At 35.7% G+C, this 23531-nt stretch overlaps 2 protein-coding genes across 3 annotated transcripts; one reads left to right on the top strand and one right to left on the bottom strand.

The window, feature by feature from the left end:
- Positions 1-8143: 8143 nt before the first annotated feature.
- On the top strand, positions 8144-14244 carry ARPC4 (binding protein). 2 transcript variants are annotated; one of them, XM_039051268.2, is made up of 9 exons: positions 8144-8949; positions 9322-9387; positions 10121-10173; positions 10717-10744; positions 11129-11203; positions 11364-11468; positions 12377-12466; positions 12914-13024; positions 13923-14244. In XM_039051268.2, the coding sequence occupies exons 1-8, from the start codon at positions 8947-8949 to the stop codon at positions 13001-13003; spliced, it is 510 nt and encodes a 169-aa protein (XP_038907196.1). In that variant the 5' UTR covers positions 8144-8946; the 3' UTR covers positions 13004-13024; positions 13923-14244. The 2 variants fall into 2 exon arrangements, with proteins under 2 accessions (XP_038907196.1, XP_038907197.1); XM_039051269.2 differs by having other exon boundaries at positions 8580-8949; positions 9318-9387.
- Positions 14245-15305: 1061 nt separating this feature from the next.
- Positions 15306-23518, bottom strand: LOC120092985 (methionine-tRNA ligase, putative / methionyl-tRNA synthetase, putative / MetRS). The gene is made up of 17 exons (XM_039051267.2): positions 23092-23518; positions 22651-22795; positions 22003-22156; positions 21712-21867; positions 19878-20108; positions 19646-19789; positions 19389-19479; positions 19158-19264; positions 18954-19068; positions 18461-18579; positions 18252-18317; positions 17997-18125; positions 17491-17634; positions 17236-17356; positions 16549-16775; positions 16344-16445; positions 15306-15774 (listed from the first exon to the last, which is right to left on the bottom strand). Exons 1-17 carry the CDS (start codon positions 23225-23227, stop codon positions 15544-15546), a joined length of 2418 nt encoding a protein of 805 aa, XP_038907195.2. The 5' UTR covers positions 23228-23518; the 3' UTR covers positions 15306-15543.
- Positions 23519-23531: the final 13 nt, after the last annotated feature.

Here is a 23531-nt window from a genome sequence, read left to right on the forward strand (position 1 = left end):
AGGTACTATACTGAGAGTCTTTTATTGTTAAAATAATTCAATTCTTCATTTATTAGGAGACATTTGGTGGCAAGTGAATGTTGTAAAAGCATTAAAGATTCATTATCTTTCCTTCATAAAGTTGGATAGATACCACTTAATTTTTTTGTTATAACTCAAATTTTGATATGTAATGTAACGTTTAGACCCTTAAATCATTATTAGTGCTACATTTTTGCTAGTTAACTCATTTTGCATTTGGGTTTAGATTTTTATTTCTTATTCTTTTGGATTCTGGCAAAATTAGGTTAATGAGTTTTGATTATGGTGCTAATTGTGGGTTTTTTGAGTTCTCATCTTATCTTTTGTTTTTGATATGTGGCATATGCTAGTTGTTAGGGGTATTCAAAAAATCCGATAATTCGAAAAAACCGATCAACTCAATCCAACCCAAACCAATCCCTGCGGTTTGAGTTGGGTTATCAACTCATTTGAGTTGTGTTGGGTTCAAATAAATGAAAATTTTATGGGTTGGGTGGTTCCTATAGACTTATCGCATATATCGCATGCGTTCTAGCATTAGAAGCCGTAGCATTCGCATCGAGAGATGGTTTACTATTGTATGTGTGTTGCATGATCGCAAAGCATGAACGCATCCTAGGAAGTGTTAGCCGAAACCCTTCTCAACCCGTTCACCGCATACTCATCGTATTTTTTGTTTTATCAACTCTTTTCGAACTCTGTCGCATTTGTTTATTTTTAATTACCGCAATCAACAAACCAACAAATATTTGAGTTACCGGTTACCGAAAGTTTTTCTAAAAATTACCACCGCAACCTGTTTTTCCAAGTCCCTAGTTCGACCCTAGACTTACTAGGAACTCAGTGGGGTTTATACTTGGATTTCACTGAGAAAACTTGAGTGCTCAACGCATTTTCATCATCGCAATTCCTCCATAATTTCACATCATAAAATAACGCATCAAGTTTTTGGCACCGTTGTCGGGGACAGCGGCAAAATAGTGTGCTAACGGTAATTTTTCTGATTTCTTTGCAGACTCTCAATCTCTAGCGAATTACAACCCAGACATTGAGAGGACGTTCAGACGAAAACTAAGAAACAACCGCCAACAACAAGACAGAACTCCAAGAATGGCGGAACAACTGCAGAAAGGGCTGCGAACGCAAACAATATAATGGCCAACCCCATCCTCCTGGTGAATGATCGCAATAGACCCATTCGGGATTATGCGTCACTCAACCTCTATGATTTCTCTCCAGGAATCATGAGGCCAGCGTTAGATGGATCGAGGTTTGAAATGAAGTCGGTAATGTTGCAGATGATCCAAGCTGCTAGGCAGTTTGGAGGAAGGTGTGGCGAAGACCCGCACTCCCACCTCCGGAGCTTCATAGAAATCTGCAACACTTTTGTGTTCCCGAATATCTCTACTAAAGAAGTTCGACTAACTCTGTTTCCATTTTCTTTGTGTGATCGGGCAAGAAAATGGGCATATTCTCTTGAACCGGGAGAGATAACTTCGTGGAAACAAGTGGTGGAAAAGTTTATAAAGAAGTTTCTCACCAACTGAGGATGCTAAGAGAAGGAAATTAATAACAAATTTTGAACAAGAAGATGACGAATCGCTCAACGATGCTTGGGCAAGGTTTAAGCGGCTGGTAAGAGACTGTCCACATAATGGCCTACCAGACTGCCTGTAAATGGAGATTTTTTACCAATGACTGAATCCCTCTTCGCAGACCACTGCCAATGCGGCAGCAGCTGGGGGTCTGCTTGACAAAACATATGAGGAGGCAAAGAGTATACTTGATCGCATTTCCAAAAATCACGAGGATTGGCGGGAAAGCGATCAAAGATTAAGAATTAAAGATAATGACGAAAACAATGAGGCCATCGCATCCCTGCAAAACTAGATGACTGCGATGATGAGTTTGATTCAAGGCATCGTAATTAATAACATGGGAGCGAAGAAAGGGCAGGTCAACGCAATTGCTCAAACGACCGCAAGTTGTTCATTTGCAGAGACGCTCATTCGATGGAGGAATGCCCAGCAAACCCGCAGTCAGTGTGCTTTATAAAGAATAACCCCTATTCTGATACATATAACCTCGGGTGGAGAAACTACCCAAATTTTGCGTGAAAAATCAACAACAAAACTTCCAACCAGTGGCACAAAAAGGAGGGCCACCCGGATTTTTCCCGCAAAACAACGGTCCCACGCATAGGCATGCTAGCAGCTCGCAAACACCGCAATCTTCATCCTTAGAGAGCTTGTTGAAGCAGTACATTGAGAAAAACAAATTATTGCTTCAGAATCAAGCAACATCCATTCGAAATCTTGAAATTCAACTAGGACAAATTGCGGGCGAGCTGAAAAATAGACCGCAAGGAGCGTTGTCGAGCTAACTGAGCTTTCTCGCAATGCTGAGGGTACCGGGAAGGAACAATGCTTAGTCGTCTCCGTGCTAAGTGACAAAATGACTGCGAAAGAAAGGGAGGAACCCATCGTGACCAATTTGAATGCGGTGACAATCGAGGACCCGCTGACCTATAGTTCGGAAAAGATCGAGAAAATGAACCCTGAAGTTGCGTCCACCCTCAAGCCTCTAGATCTTGAGACAAAAGAAGTTCAACCACCAGCAACTCTACAAAGATTGAAAGAGAAACAAAATGATGAAGATAAGATCACAACAGTGGCAGCAACACAAAATGTCATGATCCCACCAAAAATGTGTGACCCAGGAATCTTTACGATACCATGCTCCATTGGAGGGGTCTACAGTGGCCAAGCGCTATGTGATCTTGGGGCAAGTATAAACATAATACCGCTATCAATCTTCAAACAATTGAATGCTGGCACACTCACGCCCACAAAGGAAACTCTCCAGCTAGCGGACAGATCTCGAATACACCCTGAAGGAGAGTTGAAAAATGTCGCAATCTCAATTGATAAATTCATCTTGCCGGCAGACTTCCTCATTTTGGATTATAAAGCGGACAAAGATGCGCCCATCATATTGAGGCGACCACTCTTTTTGATCGGTCACGCTCAAATTGATGTGCGCAAGGGGGAGATTGTAATGAACATTCATGGGGAAAAGCTCTGGATTAAGGCAGTAAAGATCCCAGAGGACAAAGAAAAGAGGGAAAAGCCACCGTGGACGTGAAAAATCCAGCTTAGAATAAGCAGTCCCTGAGTTACTATATAACTCAACCTCATCAGGGACGCAACTCTTTTGAATATCCTTTTTTCCTGCATCAATACCTCATGAGCTTTCATCATACTCGTTATTAGCTATTATCGCAATTACCTTGTTGTATTGTTTATCTATCTGCACTTTTCATATTAAGAAAAAACACGATCGTGTTGAACGATTGCAGTAAAAGATTTTGTTTTGTTCAATAATATTTGACCCTCTCGATGTTTTTCTTGCAACGATCGAGGTACAGGATTGCGAAGGTGTTACACAAAGAAGCAACTTATCATATTTTTCCACCGCAATTCAAAGAAGACAGATCAACGCAAAGAATGATGCATCAACACATAATACGGGCGACAGTGCAAATTTGGGGGTTGTATTCTTCCTTCACTTTATTTTAAATTTTGCACTATCGCATCGCATTTTAGTTTTAAAATTTTTATCACCGCATCCTTTTTTATTACTGCAATCATTTGACATGGATAAATTTAGTAAGTTACCACATGTTGTCTCTTTGCCAATTATGATTTCAATGATGAAAAACATACTTCTATTCCTTTCGTATATACTAGATTCAACTTAATTTTAAGATAGTCACCTCATGAAATATTTCTAGAATTTAGGGGTCTGCTAGCTTTCTTTCAAACTCTCTTTACGAAGCCGCATGACTTCTTTCAATCTTTTGGCAATGAGGACATTGCTGCATTTTAAATTTGGGGGTGAGGTATTTATTCTCAACCTTGCTATTTTGGAAAAAAAAAACTTTGAGAATAACAACTCCGTTGTTAACACAATAGGGAAACTCATGTTGATAAGAGTTAAGTTGTGAAAGGCACTTATCCGTAGTTGGATGTCCATATGACACACGTGAGGGCAAGTCAAAACGAAAGTAGGTTGCCAGGATCAACCCATAAATATAATGACCGCAACTCCGCTGCCAAAAAGGTATGAGTTTAGTCTGAGAAAGAGCGCATTGCTCGTAGTTGAATGTCCGCATGACACACGTGGGTGCAAGCCAAAACAAAGGCAAGGCACTTGGATCAGCGCAAGGTCAGAAAAAAGTAATAATGTCAAGAAATATACAAGGATAAAATCATTTGACACCCCGGTGGAAAAGCTTTCTTTTTGAAATAAATCATGCGATGTCCCAGAATTTAGTAAAGTTCTTTTAAAGGTTAAGCTTGCGGTCCCTAGGTCTTAGAAATATTTTAATAAGAGACTTGAATAAGACTTAAGAAAATTTTGGTGTATAAGAGCTGAATGAAGTATCCTTGAGAAATCTAGGAAAAGAACATTGCGGTCGACTTGTTAAAGGAAATCTTTAGCTTATGCTTAAGGACAAGCAAAATTTGGGGGTGTGATAACGGGCAGAAAAGCACATTATCATAGTACTAAGTTCTTAAACAATGTTGGCTTGCATTGATAAAATGTGTTAGATTACGTCCAAAAAGTATTAAGTTTATTACATTACGGTCACATGCGTTCATCACATAGAAGCAGTTGATTTTTGTATTTTTATGCAGAATATGTGTTGATACAAGGGGGAAAGAGTGATCACAAGAAATCATTGGTCGAGCGCAGCATTACCACAAGGCTTTACGATGATTGTGTTTGCAAACATTTGCTCAAGAAGGATTGCTACATAAAGTCGGCGCAACTTGGTTGGGTGAAAGGCACAATTAATCACGATGGGACAGAAAGCTGACGACGGTCGAATCCAAATTAAGTTGACAACCGCTAACGATAACAAGTACATTCAGCTTTTCGGTGACAAATATTCAGCGCATCAGTCAGGGAATTAAAGCCATCCCATCTGTGCGATCATAAGAGAGAAACTGCCCTTCATCCCGAAGCTCTATAAATACTGAAAGCATCCTTCAGAAAAGGGGTTCACCTGTTCACCAATTTAAGAGCTTTAGTTGTGTTCATAGTTTCCTTTTTATTTCAAGGCAAAGCAAGGGAAGAGCAAAGACGTTGGAAGATCGCTCAAGACAACTGAGAGAGAACCCGGAGGCGTAGAAGCAGAGAGCGGGCCCACTCTCGCGAGAGCAAGATTATCTTTTGAACACGAGTAAAAAAGACAGTGTAAAAGTCTGGGAGCAAGAGATTGCTGCCAGACTCTTTATTCTATTCTTGCATTGTTGTTTTGTACTTCATCTTTATATTTATACAATGGAAGTTCTTATTCTACATCTGTTCACTCTCTTAGCACGCATGAGTAGCTAAACTAATCGAATGGATTGAGAAGAACTAAGCTAACATGACCTAGGATTTTCATTGTTTGCGATTGTCTTGTTTTATGTTATGCCAAACATCCCTTTAGAGCTACTCGAGAGAGAGTCTATAAAAAGAACCTAAGACTCGAGAGAGCTAGTTTAGAATCTAGACTCGAGAGAGCAATATTAGAACTGCATAAACAATAGATAAGGACTTAAAGATAAGCTCTGTTTGCCAACCTGCATCGCATGCACCCTAGAAATAGGTATGATATTATGTGGTCGCCTTATTTGTGTGTGTGTCATTTTGTCATCACATAAATAAGAATAGAGGCTTATGTGTAGGTCCTATAGACTTATCGCATATATCGCATGCGTTCTAACTCTTTTCGAACTCCCCCGCATTTGTTTATTTTTAATTACCGCAATCAACAAACCAACAAATATTTGAGTTACCGGTTACCGCAAATTTTTTCTAAAAATTACCACCGCAACCTGTTTTCCCAAGTCTTTGAGTTCGACCTTGGACTTACCAGGAACTTAGTGGGGTTTACACTTGGATTCCACTGAGAAAACTTGAGTACTCAACGCATTTTGATCATCGCAATTCCTCCATAATTTCACATCATAAAATAACGCATCAATTACCAGCGGTTCTTACCCACTTGAACAGCAGTGTATTTCACTCTCTTGTGGTAAGGATTCGATGATAAAACTTCAAATAGAATCTTCTCATGATTAAAGTGCTCTAGAGTATTTTTCTTTCTAACTTACTAATATCTCAAACATAGATCAAGGTATTGTAATTTACTACTCGAGCAATTCTTTAAAGATCCTATTTTTCAGTTTTTTATAGATGCTTACACTTTTTATTTTAGGGCTCTTTTGGTCCGTGTTGAAAAATAGGTGCATCTAACGGTTGATTGGGTTGAAAGTTGTTAATTTACAGTAAGGATTTTCTTGATTTTTTTTATTTTCACTAAATCTTACTCAATTTAGTTTCTTTTCATCGATGAAGTAGAATGGATAATTGAAATTTTTGTTCAAAGAAACTTATGAAGTGAGGGGTGTAACTCAGTTTATTTATTCTCTTTTTAATCTATGATTTTGCATCCATCATTCAATGGTTCATGGTCAAGTTTCTAAGTTTTCATTTGTTTGAGATGTTTTCTTTATTAATCATCTCATTGATTTTAGATAAGGTAGACCAAAATGGCAAAGGAAGTAGATGGGTATCTATAGCAATCAAGTAGACAAAACCAAAACCAAAACCAAAACAGGGAAACCAAATTTAAACCTACTGATTTACCTTGCATTTGCATCATAGGCCTATGGTATAGTTACTTTAGTATTTGGTTTTGTTGAAATTTTATCATTTTCTAATCTTGTTCTTGTATTTTTTTTTTTTTGAAACTTGAATTCTCTAAATGTAGAACTATTTGTGTTTCAGTTATCTTATTTTTATTAATGTTATTTAGTAGGAAGTTTCGAAATTGGCCATTCGTTTTTGTTCTTCCATGAATTTACAATCTTAACAATATCCCATTAAATAATAGTTGTGCTATTGTAGACCATTTATGTTGGGATCTTTGGAGGATATTGTTGGCCAATTGTTGATTTAAGTTGTTATTATATAGATAAATAAAATAGTAGGAGATTGTTATAGTATCTCTAATTATGATCTTTTCATACAACAAATTTGTCTAGACTAGTTTATATCTTTTATAACAATAGGAGGAACACTGAGATTTAAAGGATTGCATATTGAATGAAACTTTAAGTGATAATTAGAGATTATATTGTTCGTGATGAAGTGTTTTGATAACTTTGTTAATTACAGGTTATATTGCTTGTGTTGAAGCATTTTAGATCTCAATGTCAATTTCACCTCAAGAGATAACTTCATCACCAAATTCTCTCCCATTGTTTGGCTCAATTTGACTCATGATCTAACTTTCAATTCATCCAACTCGACAACTCAAAACTCTTTATCCATAATCTCAATCCAGTTTGACTCAAAGAGGGAAGCTCAATTCTATGATGACATAATTTTGAACGCTTATAAAATTTATATTTTGTGAATTTATATAGTTGCAAATTATATTTAATGTACTTTTATTGTTGGATAATTTCATTATTATGTACAAATGGATTACAATTTTTTATTATTAAGAAAATTCATGATATTTGATGCATTACCAAGTTTTTCATGTGTGTACTTATCTAAACATAAGTAATTCTAATGTAACTTGATTATAAAATTTTGATATGTAAGTTCGTCGTAGCATAAAATTAAACCTATATATAGGATATAATAATAGCATTAAGAAAGGGTCATTATATGTGAAAGATAGCATTAATAAATATGGTAAAGATAACACTAAAAAAAGGTTATTATATGGAAAACATAGCATTATGAACAAGCTATTATTAATTAACAATAGCCTTAATAACCAAGGCTATGAAATGTTTTTATAGTAATGTATATATACTATATCTTCTAACTCTAATATAGCATTCATTATAGTCATACAAAAACGCTATAAAAAGTTTTAAACTTTTAATAACATGGGTGACCTTCGAAAAAGACTATAAAAGGTATATCGTAGCTTTTTTTTTTTTTGGTTAGATATCGTATCTGTTATTTCTTATAATGAGAGTCAACCTAAAAGAAGTTAGTCTACGGCTACCCAAGCTTCATACTGAGGATTTATGGTTACTTGCGCTATTGGAAGTGCCAGTAGTGACACCTTCGGATAAGAAGGCTCTTAGAGTGGCGACAGCTGCATACGAAGGGGCTGACGGATCTGTAGGCTAAGCTACGGTTTGAGACGTGATTTCTTCAGACTGTAGAAACACTGATGGACATTTTCTCTCGTCAGCCAGATGATCAAACAATCGGTAAGCCCTTAAAATCGGAAGTGGCAGATTCTTCCACAATAGGAAGTTGCTTCGGTTCGACGACTAGTTGAAAAGGAATTAGTGTAGATTGCATTACCAGAGATCAAAGTTTATGGATTATTTTTTGGAAGATTGAGAGGTTAAATGGGAAAAGGAAAAGAAAAATAAATAAATATATATATATATATATGGTGTTGACTAGTCAAATAATGGTTTGACTAAATCTTAAATATATAGAATTAGGGTTAAAAAAAAAAAAAAATTAGTCTCTCTTCTCACGCCTGCGGCCGGACCCCCTCAGAATTTCTTTTCGTTCGCGCACAGCCCTTCCGTGCGCCGCTCCCTCCGATCTTCGCTGCCGACTTCTGTGTCTCCTCTGGACCTTCACGCCGCACCCGTTCAGGTCACGCCGCCGCCGTCGGAGTTCGCGTCTCAGACCTTGAGGTGCAAGTCAGCCGTCCGTTCCGCCGTTCGTGTGCGCCGGTCGCCGGCGTCTCTTCGCCGTTCCAGATTAGTGTCATCATTTGCCACGGTGTGCTGTTCATGCACGATCCAGCCAGTTTTCTTTGACCAAGTTCTCACTTCGCCGTGCCAATTTTGATCTCTGAAAACTACTCTCTTGAATTCAGAAATGGTTGGTAACAAACAATTCTTGTCATCGTTGATCTTTGTCTATTTGAGTTGTGTTAATCTGCTGCTTGAATAATAATAAGATCGTTGCGAACGAAGTTCATTCATATTAGAAATGTCCGATTTAACTCATTTTCTTAGTGAAATTGTTGATGTTGATGTACATGGACGCTTCTCGATTCGAAAATGTCTTGCGGAGGAAGCAACCTTCGCTTTGATTTACACCTGACTTCGCGTTTTTTTTTTTTTTCCTTTTTTTGGCTTTTATTACGTGATTAGTTTAAATACTAAATTGTAGATTGTGATTTATCTTTTATTTTTGTTTTGTTTCTTTCTTCTTTTTCTGCCTAATTTTCCTTTGTATGTGCAAAGTCAGGCAACTACTTTACGCTTGTATTTGACGTGCATACGGAACACTCTCGAGGCTGCGATGTGCCTTCAGGTATTTCTATTGTTGTCTTGTTGCTGTTATTTCGATTCATTTTCGTCTGAGTGGTGATTTTTTGCAGTTTAATGTATTATTTATGGCATCGAACTTATTAGTTTTTGTAAACTTTTCATCCTACGAATTATTTGCCTTGAGAACTTGAAGAATGCGATGTTGAACTGTACGCTTTGCTTGTAATTGTTTGTTGCAAGTGAACGTAATTTCATTGTAAGTGCGAGTGAAAATGCTTCTGTACGCATGCAGGTTCTGTTCCGTCCAAAAATGCGCTTGGTGAGAAAATATTGACTAAACTTTTTGATATGTGATCATAAATCTAGAGAGTGCGGGCTTTTTGTAATGTTACGTCTCTAAATTTGTACTTCTTATTGAAGGATAAATTGAAGTTCGATGTTGTTTGCTTTTCCCCGCTTTTACCTGTTTCATCTAGAGAAACTTCATAGACATCTGGAATATCCTTCCAAGTCACCAGTATATGTGTGTTAAGAGTAGTGAATACTAAGTATCTGTCGGTAGTACAATGAGTTGGGAGTGAATGAATTGTGCAGCTGTACATGACCAGTAATATTTGGTATTTGGGTACGGTGTTCCTCCCTGCTACTTCTTAAAATCTTTTGTTTCACTTTGGATATTTGCTTCCTTTTTAATATAAACCTCTCCTTTTCTGATTCACATTCACATCCCTATGATGTTTGATTTATCAAACTTTTCTTTTCCCATATGATCACAGAATTTCCCTTGTCAAGAAGTTGAAAGACACAACAAGCCGGAGGTTGAACTAAAGTATGGTTACATCTTCAATTAAAACCTCTTACTCTATTTATTATAGATATGTCCTTGTTTTGTGTTTGTGGGCCACTGAAGACCTGAATTGCCTAGTTTATGAATTCATTCATAAGCTTCATTGCGAACATTTTTGGGATCACTTTATAAAAGTTTTTAGTTTTGAGGATGTCTGATAGCCATTCTTGCTTATCAATATTTCCGTTTTATAACATTGTGATTATCATTCTATTATATAGGTCATATTTGGTTACTGCATAGCTTTGTTGTCACTTGTCTTACTTAAATAGCATTTTCTCGTTGGTTGGCTTATTTTTGCCATGTCTCAGCATGTTCTGGTTGGTTGAACTTGTGTTGATAGTTGGTTAATAGCTATCTGTCTTGATGACTCGTGTATACCTGCTCAGGAACGCTAATGCACCAATCTCCAAGTACTTCTAGTTTTTCGCTTACACCATAATAATTGAATCTTTATGTGATGCAACTATGAAAATTTTGCTGATTTATGTTTGCTCTTATTTTCTTGTTCTTTACCCTTTCCAGGACCAGCTCAGAACTTCTTCTCAATCCTGTAAGTTCATGCCATTAATTTAAATATTGAGCATTCTGCCCTTTGACTTATCTGGTTTATCATTTTGTGCTCGTTAATGCCCCTGTGGCTTAGTGAACATCAAGCACTTATCTTCATCTTCGATTTTCAGATTAGAACCTCGCTATGCCTCATTGTGGGGAATTGTTAATGTTCCCCATTGGAACACATTTTGTCTACTGCAATATGTCAGCCAATGCATATTATTCTAGTTATACATTTGTCATCCCCCCTTTTGTTTTCTTCAATTGGAAAATCATGTTCATGCAAAAGAACATCCTTGGGAGTAGGGTGCAGTTGGTGAATGACTTTTATATCTTTATTTAAGGACACCTATGATTTCACTTCAATATATTGCTCTTGCAGATCTTAATATGTAGAAATGAGTCGGAGAAGTGTTTGATTGAGACATCTATAAACTCTCTCCGTATCAGTCTCAAGGTGATTTTATTCTCTTTATTTTAATATGATGCATTTGAGGCATATGTACTGCCATAAATCCCCCTAATTCCTTCGGTCCACTAACCGGTGTACGATTATTATCACAGATTACAATCAACTTGTTCACAATTACTTTATGTGAACCTTTTCTTGTCCACAGGTTAAGCAGACAGATGAACTGGAGAACATCCTAACTAAAAAGTTCCTTCGATTTCTGTCAATGAGGGCAGAAGCTTTCCAGGTGCTGAGAAGAAAACCTGTACAGGTACTGACAGTGTCTAAACTTTGTGCTTTAGTTTAAGAAGATATATTAGAGCGAAGTGACTGAACTTTTCTTTTTTTTAAAAAAAAAAAAAAAGGTTAAACTTTCAACTATTGGAAATTATTTATGACTAATCACTTGAAAAAACTTGGAGCTGTACTACTAGGATGATTGTGTCTTCTGACTTCTCAAGTTCCCACAAAGTCATGTTTTATTTCTCTTCGAGGGGATGATATTAAAACTGGCTTACTCCTATTGAGAGAAAGCTGAAAGACGAGTTCTAGGTTCATTTGTCTTATTCATCTTCATTTTAGGATGACTTAAAAATAATCTGAACCTATAGGCTATAATATCGTGATACCATTTAGCGACTACTATTTGTGTCTGCTTAACTTCAGTTGCCTTGGTTTTGGGATGACTTAAAAATAATCTGATTAATTGATTTCGTACATCTTACCTTTTTTCTGGAGATATTTTTCTCAGCAAGCATTAGGTTGTTCGAGTGCAAAAAAATGAAACTTTAATCAAGAATTGGTGATTAAATAATTTTGTATTTAAAAATGCTGTGTCCAAATATATATTGTGGTATTAAACCTTTATAACCATGCATGGCTTGTCTTGAAGCTTTATAGATTCTGGATTAATTATCTCCTTTCTTCTTCTCTCTTCCTTTCCATAAAACCAAAATTAATTATTATAAGCAATAAGCCTCTAATATTAATCCATCATGGTCAATCGTTTTTCTATACAGAAACTATATTTTCTTTTCCAATATCACTACTTCCTCCCTAATCATTTGTATTCTTTACTTGTATTCTAGATAATATTCCAGATTTGCTATTCTTGTTTGCAAAACATATGTAGTATCCTTCAGAGTTGATCTTTTATTTCTTTTTGGCTTCATTCTACAGGGATATGACATTAGCTTTCTCATAACGAACTATCATTGTGAGGACATGCAGAAGCAAAAACTCATTGATTTTATTGTACAGTTTATGGAGGCAAGATTTTAACACCGCCTAATCAATTTGCAGTTATTTACTTGATTTCATTCTGTTCTGCTAAAATATCTCCTTGATTTCCTCTCTTCTTACTACCCAACCTTCTCTTCTAATTTAACCATCGAAAAAACTGAATTTTCTGTATGCTTTTCTCTATTCAAGCCCGTTCACCAACATAAACTATTTCAAAAAATTTCTTGAACTTTATCTTGGAGTTCTTAAAATTGAATAGTTCTTTTACGTAAAAATTCATCGGTCAATTAACTTTCAATAGTTCAAGCTGTTCTACTTCTGCATGAATTAATATTAAGAGTTCACATTTCTAATGCCCTTTTGGCTCCTTTGCTTACCTTTTTTTTATTATTATTATTGTTCTAATGATCGAAGAGAGAAATTTATTGAATCGAGAGCTTGTTGAATAATCCTTTGTTTTTCCCATCTGTGCAGGATATTGATAAAGAGATTAGTGAACTTAAAATGTCTGTGAACACTCGGGGAAGGCTTGTAGCAACAGAGTTTCTAAAGCAATTCATTTGATATCTCTCTCTTATAATCTAGGTAAACTCCCTTCTCCCCAAGTTTTTCTTCGAGATGATTCTATTGCTGCTTGTTACATATATCCTTGTACCTCAATTAACAAAATTTGTTCCTTCTATATTTTATGTTCTACTTATTCGTACAACTTTCGTGGGTGAAGAAAAGCTATATAGTCGGTAACCTTAAAACTTGACACAGTTTTCTCATAAAAAATTATTCCTTCCTCAATTTCTAGCCTCTTCAAATCAAGATTTGTTTTTAACGGTCTTTTTGTCCCCTATTAATTATGATCTCCAACTTTTGAACTTCACCCCTCGGGCTTTTTATACAGAAGTGCCATTTTTTTTCATCTTTTGAGTTGAGCGAAATTCGAATCTTGAGTCTCAAATTAGATCCCAAGCTATACTTGGGTTTAGCATTTTAAATCCAATACCCAAAAGAGCTACATAGATCTAGAACATCATAGCATTTTCTTTCCTGAAGGATAAATATATTAAAATGCTAGAGAACTAAAAACAGGTAAGGTCTAAATAAAGTATAGGGAACCTTGTCCGGATAACTACCAACTCAAAAAAGCTCTCTTGGCCCCTCACATGGGGAGGAGACTTCAAAAAAATGTTGTGGGTAGCTAGACTTATGCCGACGCAAGGCATGAGCAACTTTATTGCATACCCAATTATAAAAACAAAAATGCAGACCGTTCACTTGAGGGACGAGGAATATCCTCAACAACATTTGAAGTCTCAGATAAATCCAAACCATCATTTTTGAAGTCTCAGATAAATTCAAACCATCATTTTTGAAGTCTCAGATAAATCCAAACCATCATTTTTAAGGTTTTTGGTGAACTCCAAAGAAAATCCAATTCAACCACCAAATGAGGCAAGCATTCTGAAAATATGTTTTTGATGCTTCTCAGGCCCTCAAAGATTTGTCAAACTTTCAAGACCTTTAACCGGTCGTCTCCATCTTGAAGCCCGCCCAAACAGGAAATCCTCGAGAGGCTTGGATAAATCACCCTATTATGAATTGATCAAAGTTTTTGTCTATATGGTTTGTTCCTCTTTAAGATGTAAGTCCAGTGGATAGGCCTTGATTGGTTTTCTTTTTCTTTTTCCTTTCTATATATATATATGGACGCTATGATAATTGCATTTAGTGGGCTCAATGAACAATTCATTACAACGTGGATTGGGATTGTTGAGTTCGGATGGGAATGAATAGTTGGAATATCCGATCAATATGTCGCTGCAAGTATTGCCCCTCCTGCAAAGTCTGGACCCAAAATCTCTTTTGCTTCCTTAAATCCTTTTCTGTAATCACAATTATGTTTTCATTAGATTTCATTTCTAGTCTCCGTAATTTAACCATACTCTGAAGATTTTTTTCTTTCCTCCATTTTTTACTAATCCTCGACCTGGACAATAGGAATCTAAAATTTCATTTGATAACCATTTGATTTTTTGTTTTTGAAAATTGAACTTTCCTATTTCCTAATTAAACATACAAAGTATATATATATATAGTTAGTGGGTCTAACAAACAAATGCAAAGAAATGATTACTCGAGGTCACAATGACTAATAGAATCTGAGTTAAAAAATCAGGTTATACAGGAAATTAAATGCTTTGGCAAAGGAAAAAAGTAGCCAAAATGTAATCAACGTAATTTGTTAAATTTCTCTAATATTACTGATTTTCATTAATTTTTTGCCACCATTAAGATTAATTTAAAGATACACAAAAAGGAGCATTAGTTACTAGGGTAAAAATGTAACTCAAAACGAGAATCCAATAATCTTGACCGTAGATTAATTTGTCCCCTTCGAAATTTAATAATAATAATTACCATCCAGTTTAGGACAATCCGGTGGTTAGTTAACTGAAATACCTTTATTTGTTACTATTGTTTTAGTATTGAAGAATAATAAACTGAATCTTATTTTTTAAAAAAATACCACTAAAGAGAGGGTTTAAAAACTATGTTGGCTTCTATTTTATTCTTAATACTTTTGATCTTAAACTTTCAAAATTCTTGTACTTTAAAAAAATGATCATTTTTGTCTCATCATTTTGAATACTTTTAAGATGTCAAAATAATCATTTCTTCAAAATTAGAGGATCAAAATGAACCAAAAGTACAAGGATCAAAATGAACATTTTAAAAAAATCTTTTCAAATATCAAAGTAATAATTGATCATACAGTTGAGTTAATTATTTTTTATGATTAATGAATGCAAACATTTTTAAAAAAAACATTCAAGGGAAAGGCTTAGAGGATGCATTCCGTGGTGAGGGTTGGTGAGGGAAATTTTGCAATCCTTAATATTTTCAGTAATTATTTTTTTCAAACATAATATAAAATCGAATACAACTTTCTATAACTTGGGACAATTGATTCGCCAATCATCCCATAAATAAAGCATAATGACATTGCAAATAAAGAAAAAGATGGAGGGGGAAAAAAAAGTAAACTCGAGACCTGGAAAACGAAATCCTGCTCTCCTCTCCCTTCAGTGGTTGATTGAGATATTTTTGGTCTACCTGATAGAACCACTAGAAATGGAAGAAACTTTGCAAACACCAGCTGATGTGGTAAATGGTATATCTTTAAAACATGCCACCAGGTCTGTGTTTGTAGCTAAATCTACCTGCAGCGTCTCCCATACCTTCTTCTTCGGGTTCAATACATCGTCCGGCTCACCTTCAAATCCTGGGAATTTAATTCTTTCTCCGACATTGGCATCTTTGGGTGGCTCGACTAATTCGACCTAAAAAGTGCCCCATGATAAACCACCGTTAGAAATCGTCATAACATGTTTTGAGGAGCTTTTTACTCTCTTATTTTGGTAAAATTCACAATTGGAAATATGTCAATGTCAATAAAACTTTAGAGAATCAGTTTTAGTTTCCTTGATGAAAGAAAAGGTTTTGATTTTCATCTAAAAATTGATTTAATAATATACTTCTTCAGGTATACTAAAGCTATATCACAAAGAGTGCCTTTTGAACATTAGCCCTTTATTTGAAAATTACTCTTATTCTTTAAAAAATTGCAACATTACCCATTGAGTCATTGACCTTTTACAAATGCTTCAGAACTACACTTTGTGAAGAAATTTAGGATCTAATCTACAAAATGGTGTGGCTATACACTGCCACCATTTAGGTCATTGCCACACCCGCTTCAAATTCCCAATTTCTTTCAAATTTTAATGAATTTCTACTTCAAGAATAGTTCTGAAATATTTATGAAAACTTGGATATATATATATATATATGTACTTATCCAATTGAAGCAAAAGTTGCAAACGAGGAGCATGGTATAAAATTTTGTAACCTTAGTATGATCGCTATTGGAAGCAGCAAGAACCATGGCTTGAGATTTAATGCCTCTCATGGATGCCGGCTTCAAGTTGCAAAGAACACACACCTTCCGATTCTACACCAGAAAATTCTGAGATGATGAATTTTGAAAAACCAAACATTTACAATCTATGTGAATAGACAAAGGGAGAGCTTTTATTTTCTCTAAACTGTTTAACCTGCATCTCTTCAATTGGTATGTATTTGACTAATCCACTGACAACGGTTCGAGGTTGCGATTCTCCCACATCGATTTCTTCGACATATAGGGAATCAGCATCAGGATGCTTCTGAGCTTTTGTAATTAACCCAACACGGATATCCAGTCTCGTAATCGTAATTTCTGTTTCCATAGCAGCTTTCGGTTTGCTGCCTGTGGATTTTGCCTGTTGCTTTTTTCCACTGCCTTCATCAAGAAACAAAGAGTAGAACCATTTAGAAAAACATTCGTGCGAATCTTATAAGTTAAATATTTTGTGTATTAAAATAAGATTTCAATTCTGACTACTTTCATTCACGTTATTATTATGTCACCCAATATATCCATCATCCCATGTCTGCCTTAATCAATCCATATGGCTCCAATACATGTATACATTGGCAATACTGATAAAAACATATTCGAAGTCTGGGAATCAAACTCCACTTTAGACAAGTAGCAGCAAAACAACGACAACGACTGAAGTGGTTACTTTTCAAAATGTAAATTTCGACAGTTTAGGAATCGAAATAGAAACCTAAAATTACATGGAAGTTCCAAGACCAAAGTCTGATTTGTCAAACCCGCATGCCAATAATGCTTTTATTCAAACTCCAAAAGTTTATCTCAATCATAAAGTGCAAGAAAAATGGAAAATTTAACCAACCTGAGACGTTAGTTTTTTTTAGCTGAGCAGCAATCTTTTCTGCTTCAGCTTCTGCTCTCACAATACGTTGAGCCTGACTTCCAGCAAACTTGTCTCTGTATAGTTCTACTTCTTCGTCTTTCTGGAGAAAGAGAGTTAAATGTCACCAAGGTCGTTTCATACTCAGCATAATCAACCCACAATCACAATCATCGATCACCAATTTATATCAAAGAAAACAAATTAAGAACACAATGAAGAACGGATGAGGCATACCAATTCTTTGAATAGTGGCTCTGGTGTGCCAATCTTATGACCAGAAGGTAGAATCTTCCAAGGTTGTTTTGCTTTCTCAATGTCTCCTTTTTCTTCACAAAGTGAAATATGTCGTCCCGGAGGTAAATCCAGTTGCCTAAACACCTTCAAATAGATGGGTAAAGGTTAAAAGGCAAAATTTCCTGAAAGTATATACTGGAATTACAGAGAAAATGAAGCATAAAAACGAAATATTAATTGCCAAATACCTAGATTCAGACTTTCAGTTATTTATTTACCTAACTAATGTCATATATTATCATATACTACTTTGTCAAAATATGTAAGATGTAATATGTACATAATTAAATAATAATATTCCATCCAGAAGGTAAACAATCTAGTTTGAGATTCTTTAACATAAAATAGATATTTGAATTAGGACTTATAATGAACACAATAATCAATCAACTGTTAACGCACTACAGCTAATAGAAATATGGAAAATCTGTAGTAAGAATATTTACCTCCAATGAGAAAGAAGGAATGAAAGGTTCTAATAAACATGCTAGAAGATATACTAGACCAGCTGAAGTTCTCATAACAATATTGCAGGAAGGTTTGTCCGCTTTGTAAAGATTCCAGAACTGTGCTGTCTGCATGGAAAACATGATAAATGGTCAGCGGCAAAGATTGCAAAGAGATTTTAAAATTAAAAATGATGATAATAGTAATAATGTACATAATACAAAACAAAATCCAAATGAGTCGACTATGCTTACTTGCAAATATATATTTCCCTCACTTGAAATAGCCATTGCAGCTTTCAGACCTTGTTTTAGTTTAACCTGTAAATATTCCACAGAACAATTTCATTTCCATAATCGATATAATGAAAAAGGAAACGGAATAATTTAATATCATAAAATATCCTGTTCCTATAACAAAAAGTTTACGAAATATGAAGTTGAACTTTTTTTTTTAAAAGTACCTTCTCCATTGATTCCATATATTGGTCTACGTATTTACCCACTTTTTCAGCCAAACCCAATGTTAGTTCATGAGACACCACGTCAGGAGCATCAGGAATAATGGAACCATAACCCTGCCCTGTAAATAGAGAATTCAAATATGTTCAACTGTAGGACACAAAAACATAAAGTTTTGGGAAATTTTATTGCCTTTTTATAGGAGTTAATATAGTGCTTGGAAATATTTCGTAAATCTTAAATAAAACATGGGGCCCACACGAAATGATCGGTTCTTCAGAATAAGAAGCACAAACATTCGATTGGGCAACTGTATCTGACCCTATTAGTAATTATTTATTTAATATCTATAACAGATTTACAAAATTCATTTCCACCTTGCAGTTGCAGCTATATAAATACATACTAGTTCTACCTGAAAAAAAAAATCAGTTCTGAAAGCAAAAGTAACTACAAAGCCCCTAGTAAGTTATAAGAAGAAACAAAAGTACCAACCTAAAGGTTTGGCAATGAAGCTCAAAACTCGATGAATGAAGTTGCCCAAATTGTTCAGTAACTCGCCATTAAGTTTTGCTTGTAAATCAGCCCACGTAAATAATGTATCTGAAACCTAATTTTACAGAATTTAAAATTTCAAAATATATACATAAGCTATGAACAGAGCAGAGAATACCAGAGTCAATTAAGTGGAATTTTTACCTCAGGCCTATTGGCTAATAAGTAATATCTCCATACTTCTACAGGAATATTTGTATCTTTTGCATCATTACCAAAAACTCCTATGCCCTTACTTTTAGAAAATTTTCCTGTACAAGCAATCCAGAATAAATGGTTGCAGTAAGATGTTTCTGAACAGTGTATACAAATTTTCATCCCGACAGATAATAAGTAAAAAAAAAAATGTGTACCGACTAAATCATTCACTATTACCTGCTTCATAGTTTAAATATTCAGTAACACTAATGGTTTTCATCAAGGTCCAGTCTTCTCCAGTTCCAAGAAGAGTAGATGGAAACATAACCTGAATCAATATTCCAGAGAAGTTACCCAATAAATATAAGTTCCAATTTATGAGTGAGAGAGATTCATTACAACAGTCAAAGTGGCGTTTGTAAATTCATTTAAAAGGAGAGAAAAATAAAAACAGATCTTTAGACAAAAAAGGAAAGTTGAATGGTGAGGCCTACCGTGTGGAAAGGCACATTATCCTTTCCCATAAATTGAAAAAGCTCCACATTTTCTGGATTCTTCCACCATTTCTCCCATTCATTTGTGTAGCATGATGTAATGGAGACGTATCCTATAGGTGCATCAAACCAGACATAGAAGACCTAACAAAATTGAAATCAAAATTAACAAATATTTATCATAGAAGTTTGTCTAGCTATTATAATAAAAAAGATTGAAAAGAAAACTAACCTTGTCCTTGAACCTTTCAAGTGGAACGGGAACCCCCCACTTTAGATCTCTTGTAATACACCGGGGTTTCAACCCTTCCTTAAGCCAAGCATGTGTTGCTTGAATAGCATTTTGGCTCCAAGATCCAGCCACACACGTCTTGTTGATATATTCTTCCAGTTTCTCTCTCAGCAAAGGAAGTTCAAGAAACATGTGGTTGGTGTCACGAATACGTGGGGTTGTTTGACAGACCTATTTTCCATACATTAACACTAAGTTGCCATCTTGGGGAAAATTAAACAAATTGATATATTTTTGTTTTATTAATAAGAAACCTGGAAAAAAGTACCCGACAAAATCAAGTGCATTAGATATTACTACATTTGTTATTTAATTACAGCTACTCATATAACAATTGTTTTCTAGAGCTGTCATTTGGAAACTGTGGAATGAAAGAGATGCTAGGATCTTTTTATCAAGATCCTCAGAAGAAGTGCTGGATTTCTTGGTGTAAAATTGTTCTACCCTTGAGCAACCATAGTCTAATCCACTTCGAGAAGTTTTTAGTAATCTCTTTGAATGGAATGACTCCCATTTGTATCATTGATTATCCAATAAAAATATAAGTTTTGTTTTCCATATATTTCGTGGCTTTATACTTTCTTTCGTCCACCTTTTTTGGTTCCTTTTCTACTCTTTTTCTTGCTTTCTAAGAGGAAGGCGTTAACAAATAATGTTGAATTACAGCTTTCACAACAATTCCTTGGGTGACCTCGCGTGAAAGCTGATTTCCAATGAGAAGGTCCACTCTAGAACTAAAATGGCTATAATATAATCCTACAACTTCAACTTTCTGATAGAAAGAAACAAGAATCCTTCCCATGTCTGGAAATGAGAGAGAAAGAGAACGATAGAGACAGAGAGAAAGGTGAGCAAGAGCAGAAAAATGTTAGTATTGCTTCAATAGTAACCACTGATGGTATATAACACAAATTTTGATCATGGAAATGTGTTAAATAAACATACACCAAGCTTCAAACTGACAATAATAGATTATGAACTATCTTGTCTTTATTTGCTTCAAGGTGTGAATTCGTCCTCCAATAAGGAAAAGAGACTTTGACCCCTAGACTATTGGGACTTCGTGCAAGACATATTTCAATAGCTTTTCCAAACTTCCAATAGATCGTTCCTTACAATAATTGGATGAACTCAGTAGTAGACATATGAAAACTCAAAAGGATTTTTCTCAAATAATTACTATTAATAAAAATTGAAAAATAAAATAAAATAAAAGGAGATTGGAGAAGAAGATGCCAAAGGACCTCCTTGCTGCAGTGTGTGAAAAGTTGGAAATGAATAAAAAATTCACTGCTTAAAATTTGAAGGAAACCACATGCTGCAGTGTGTGAAAAGGAAAATGCCAAAAGAAAGATCAAGTATTCCATGGAATTGGCCACATGAAATTCTTAACACAACACCAAGGATAGATTCAAGGTAGTTTCAAGAAGACTTTTAGCCAATTGTTTCCTTATCACCTTATTTTCTTGAAAAGCTCCAATGGGACCCGAGGATAAGGAAGAAAAAGCAACCGATCAACCATTCAAACCAATTTGTTCTACAAAGAAACAATCTCTACTTTTTGTCGAGAGTTAAGAGGCTATTGGTGCTGTTTGATTTGAAAGGACAAAATTTGAGAGTCTATTGGACCCCCACCCCAACCCCTCTTCGTTTGAGGAATATGTTTTCGTAATTTCCTACGAAGTTCTACAGTTCACTGCACTTAATGAAAGATTCTGTAATACCAAAAAAAAAAAAAAAAGTTTATCAGCAGCAGCAGCAAATCCATGAGTACCTTGCACCTAGGGTCTTTCAATTCAGTTGGATTTAGAAGTTTCCCGCACTTCTCACACTGATCACCACGTGCAGAGTCATACTCACAACCTGGAGTAGGACATGAGCCTTCAACGAGCCGATCGGCTAAAAATCTCTCACAAGTATCACAGTACAGCTGAAGTATAGGTAACAAAAAACTAAATAAAAATCATGCATGAAATCAGTAAACAGACGTAGAAGAACTCAAGCACATGCAACCATAAGTAACCAGGAGATGAATATAATACTCAAGTGATAAATAACTCTGTACCTGTTGCATCGTGTTTTCAGAAAGCCAATTGTTCTCCAATAGTTTGCCAAATATTGCTTGACAAACTTCAGTCTGCTGTGGAGATGATGTGCGCCCAAATTCATCAAAACTAATACCAAACCAATCATAAACTTCTTTGTGAATGGCGTGATACCTGAAAGTGCAGAAATAGTTAAATAAAGGTCCAAAACTTCCCCAGATATAGGTCACGTCTAAGCAGGTAGCGGGAACTGGGATTCAAGAGAGGAAGAGAATCTGAACGGTCAATTAAGCGTACAAGTACATAAAATCCGGCCAAATTAAGCCATTACGGAAGTAAGGAACAGATTATCTTCAAAAATGCTCCACGAAATTACATGCATGCGAAAATCAGAATCGTTCGACACAATTTTAATATGAAAAAAAAAAATGTCCAAGAAGTGAATATGACAGTATGCGAGTCCAGAAGACAGTATCAAGCATGAGATCCAGATCTTCATCTGATTTACAAACTATGCTCGTGGAAGATAGAAGAAAATTTGAAATTGAAACATTACGTGAGCAGAGATTATATACAAAACGCGCAATAGAAAGCCGAGCGAACTATTTTCCAGAATCACAGATGGAGACAGTAACCACGACGAACAGAAACCAGAGAAGAAATCTTACTTGTCACAAATCTCTTTAGGAGAGCATTTCTCTTCCATTGCTTTTGTCTCCGTCGCCGTTCCATACTCATCGGTTCCGCATATGTAAATAGCGTTATAACCTCTAAGACGACAGTATCGAGCAAAAACATCAGCACTCAACACACCTGCATGCACAAAAAAATCAATCCAGCTGCATGGTGGAAGTATAACAGGATATCGAAACCAAATAAAAACATTTCATTCCGCCTTCTAATAATCATAACAACAATCTGCATCACAAAATGAGGCGCATTAAACTGAGAAGGCCGCATAATTCCTCAAATCTCCATTATTCAATTCTCAGTAAGCGAACAGCAATCAATTGAAACACACGCACACAAGAAATGAGAAGAAACAGTAGAATCCTCAGTCAATCAAACGCACGGAAACACATATATACACAAGTGAGAAAGAACATTACAGCCAATGATGTTGCCGAGGTGAGGAACGTTATTGACGTATGGAAGAGCGCTGGTGATGAGAATGTTCCTCTTTCCTGGAATCGGAAGCTTTGTGGCCTTGGTTCCGGCGGGGGCGGCGCCTGCAACGTCTCCCATCTCTATCAATCCGCCGGAAAATCAAAGGCTCCTCCTCCTACTAACAACGAATTCTTCCTCGTTCAGATAGCTTCACCGGCGAGAATCGAGATGATGAATAAATGAAAACGTAGAAACTAGGAGATGTGCGACTTGGAAAGACGGCGTTACAAGTCTCAGTGGGCGGAGGAAGTAGGGTTACCGCACTTCTTTTGCCCTTCTTTTTCAATTTTCTTTTTTCCTCTTTTTCTTAGATTTTCTGATTGTATTTTTTTTTTAAAGCTAAATTTTCTGATTGGTTAAAACCTTCTTTTCTGGTAAGTAC

The sequence above is a fragment of the Benincasa hispida genome, chromosome 12, assembly GCF_027475165.1.
Source record: "Benincasa hispida cultivar pf3 chromosome 12, pf3_genome.v1.1, whole genome shotgun sequence".
Lineage (NCBI taxonomy): Eukaryota > Viridiplantae > Streptophyta > Magnoliopsida > Cucurbitales > Cucurbitaceae > Benincasa > Benincasa hispida.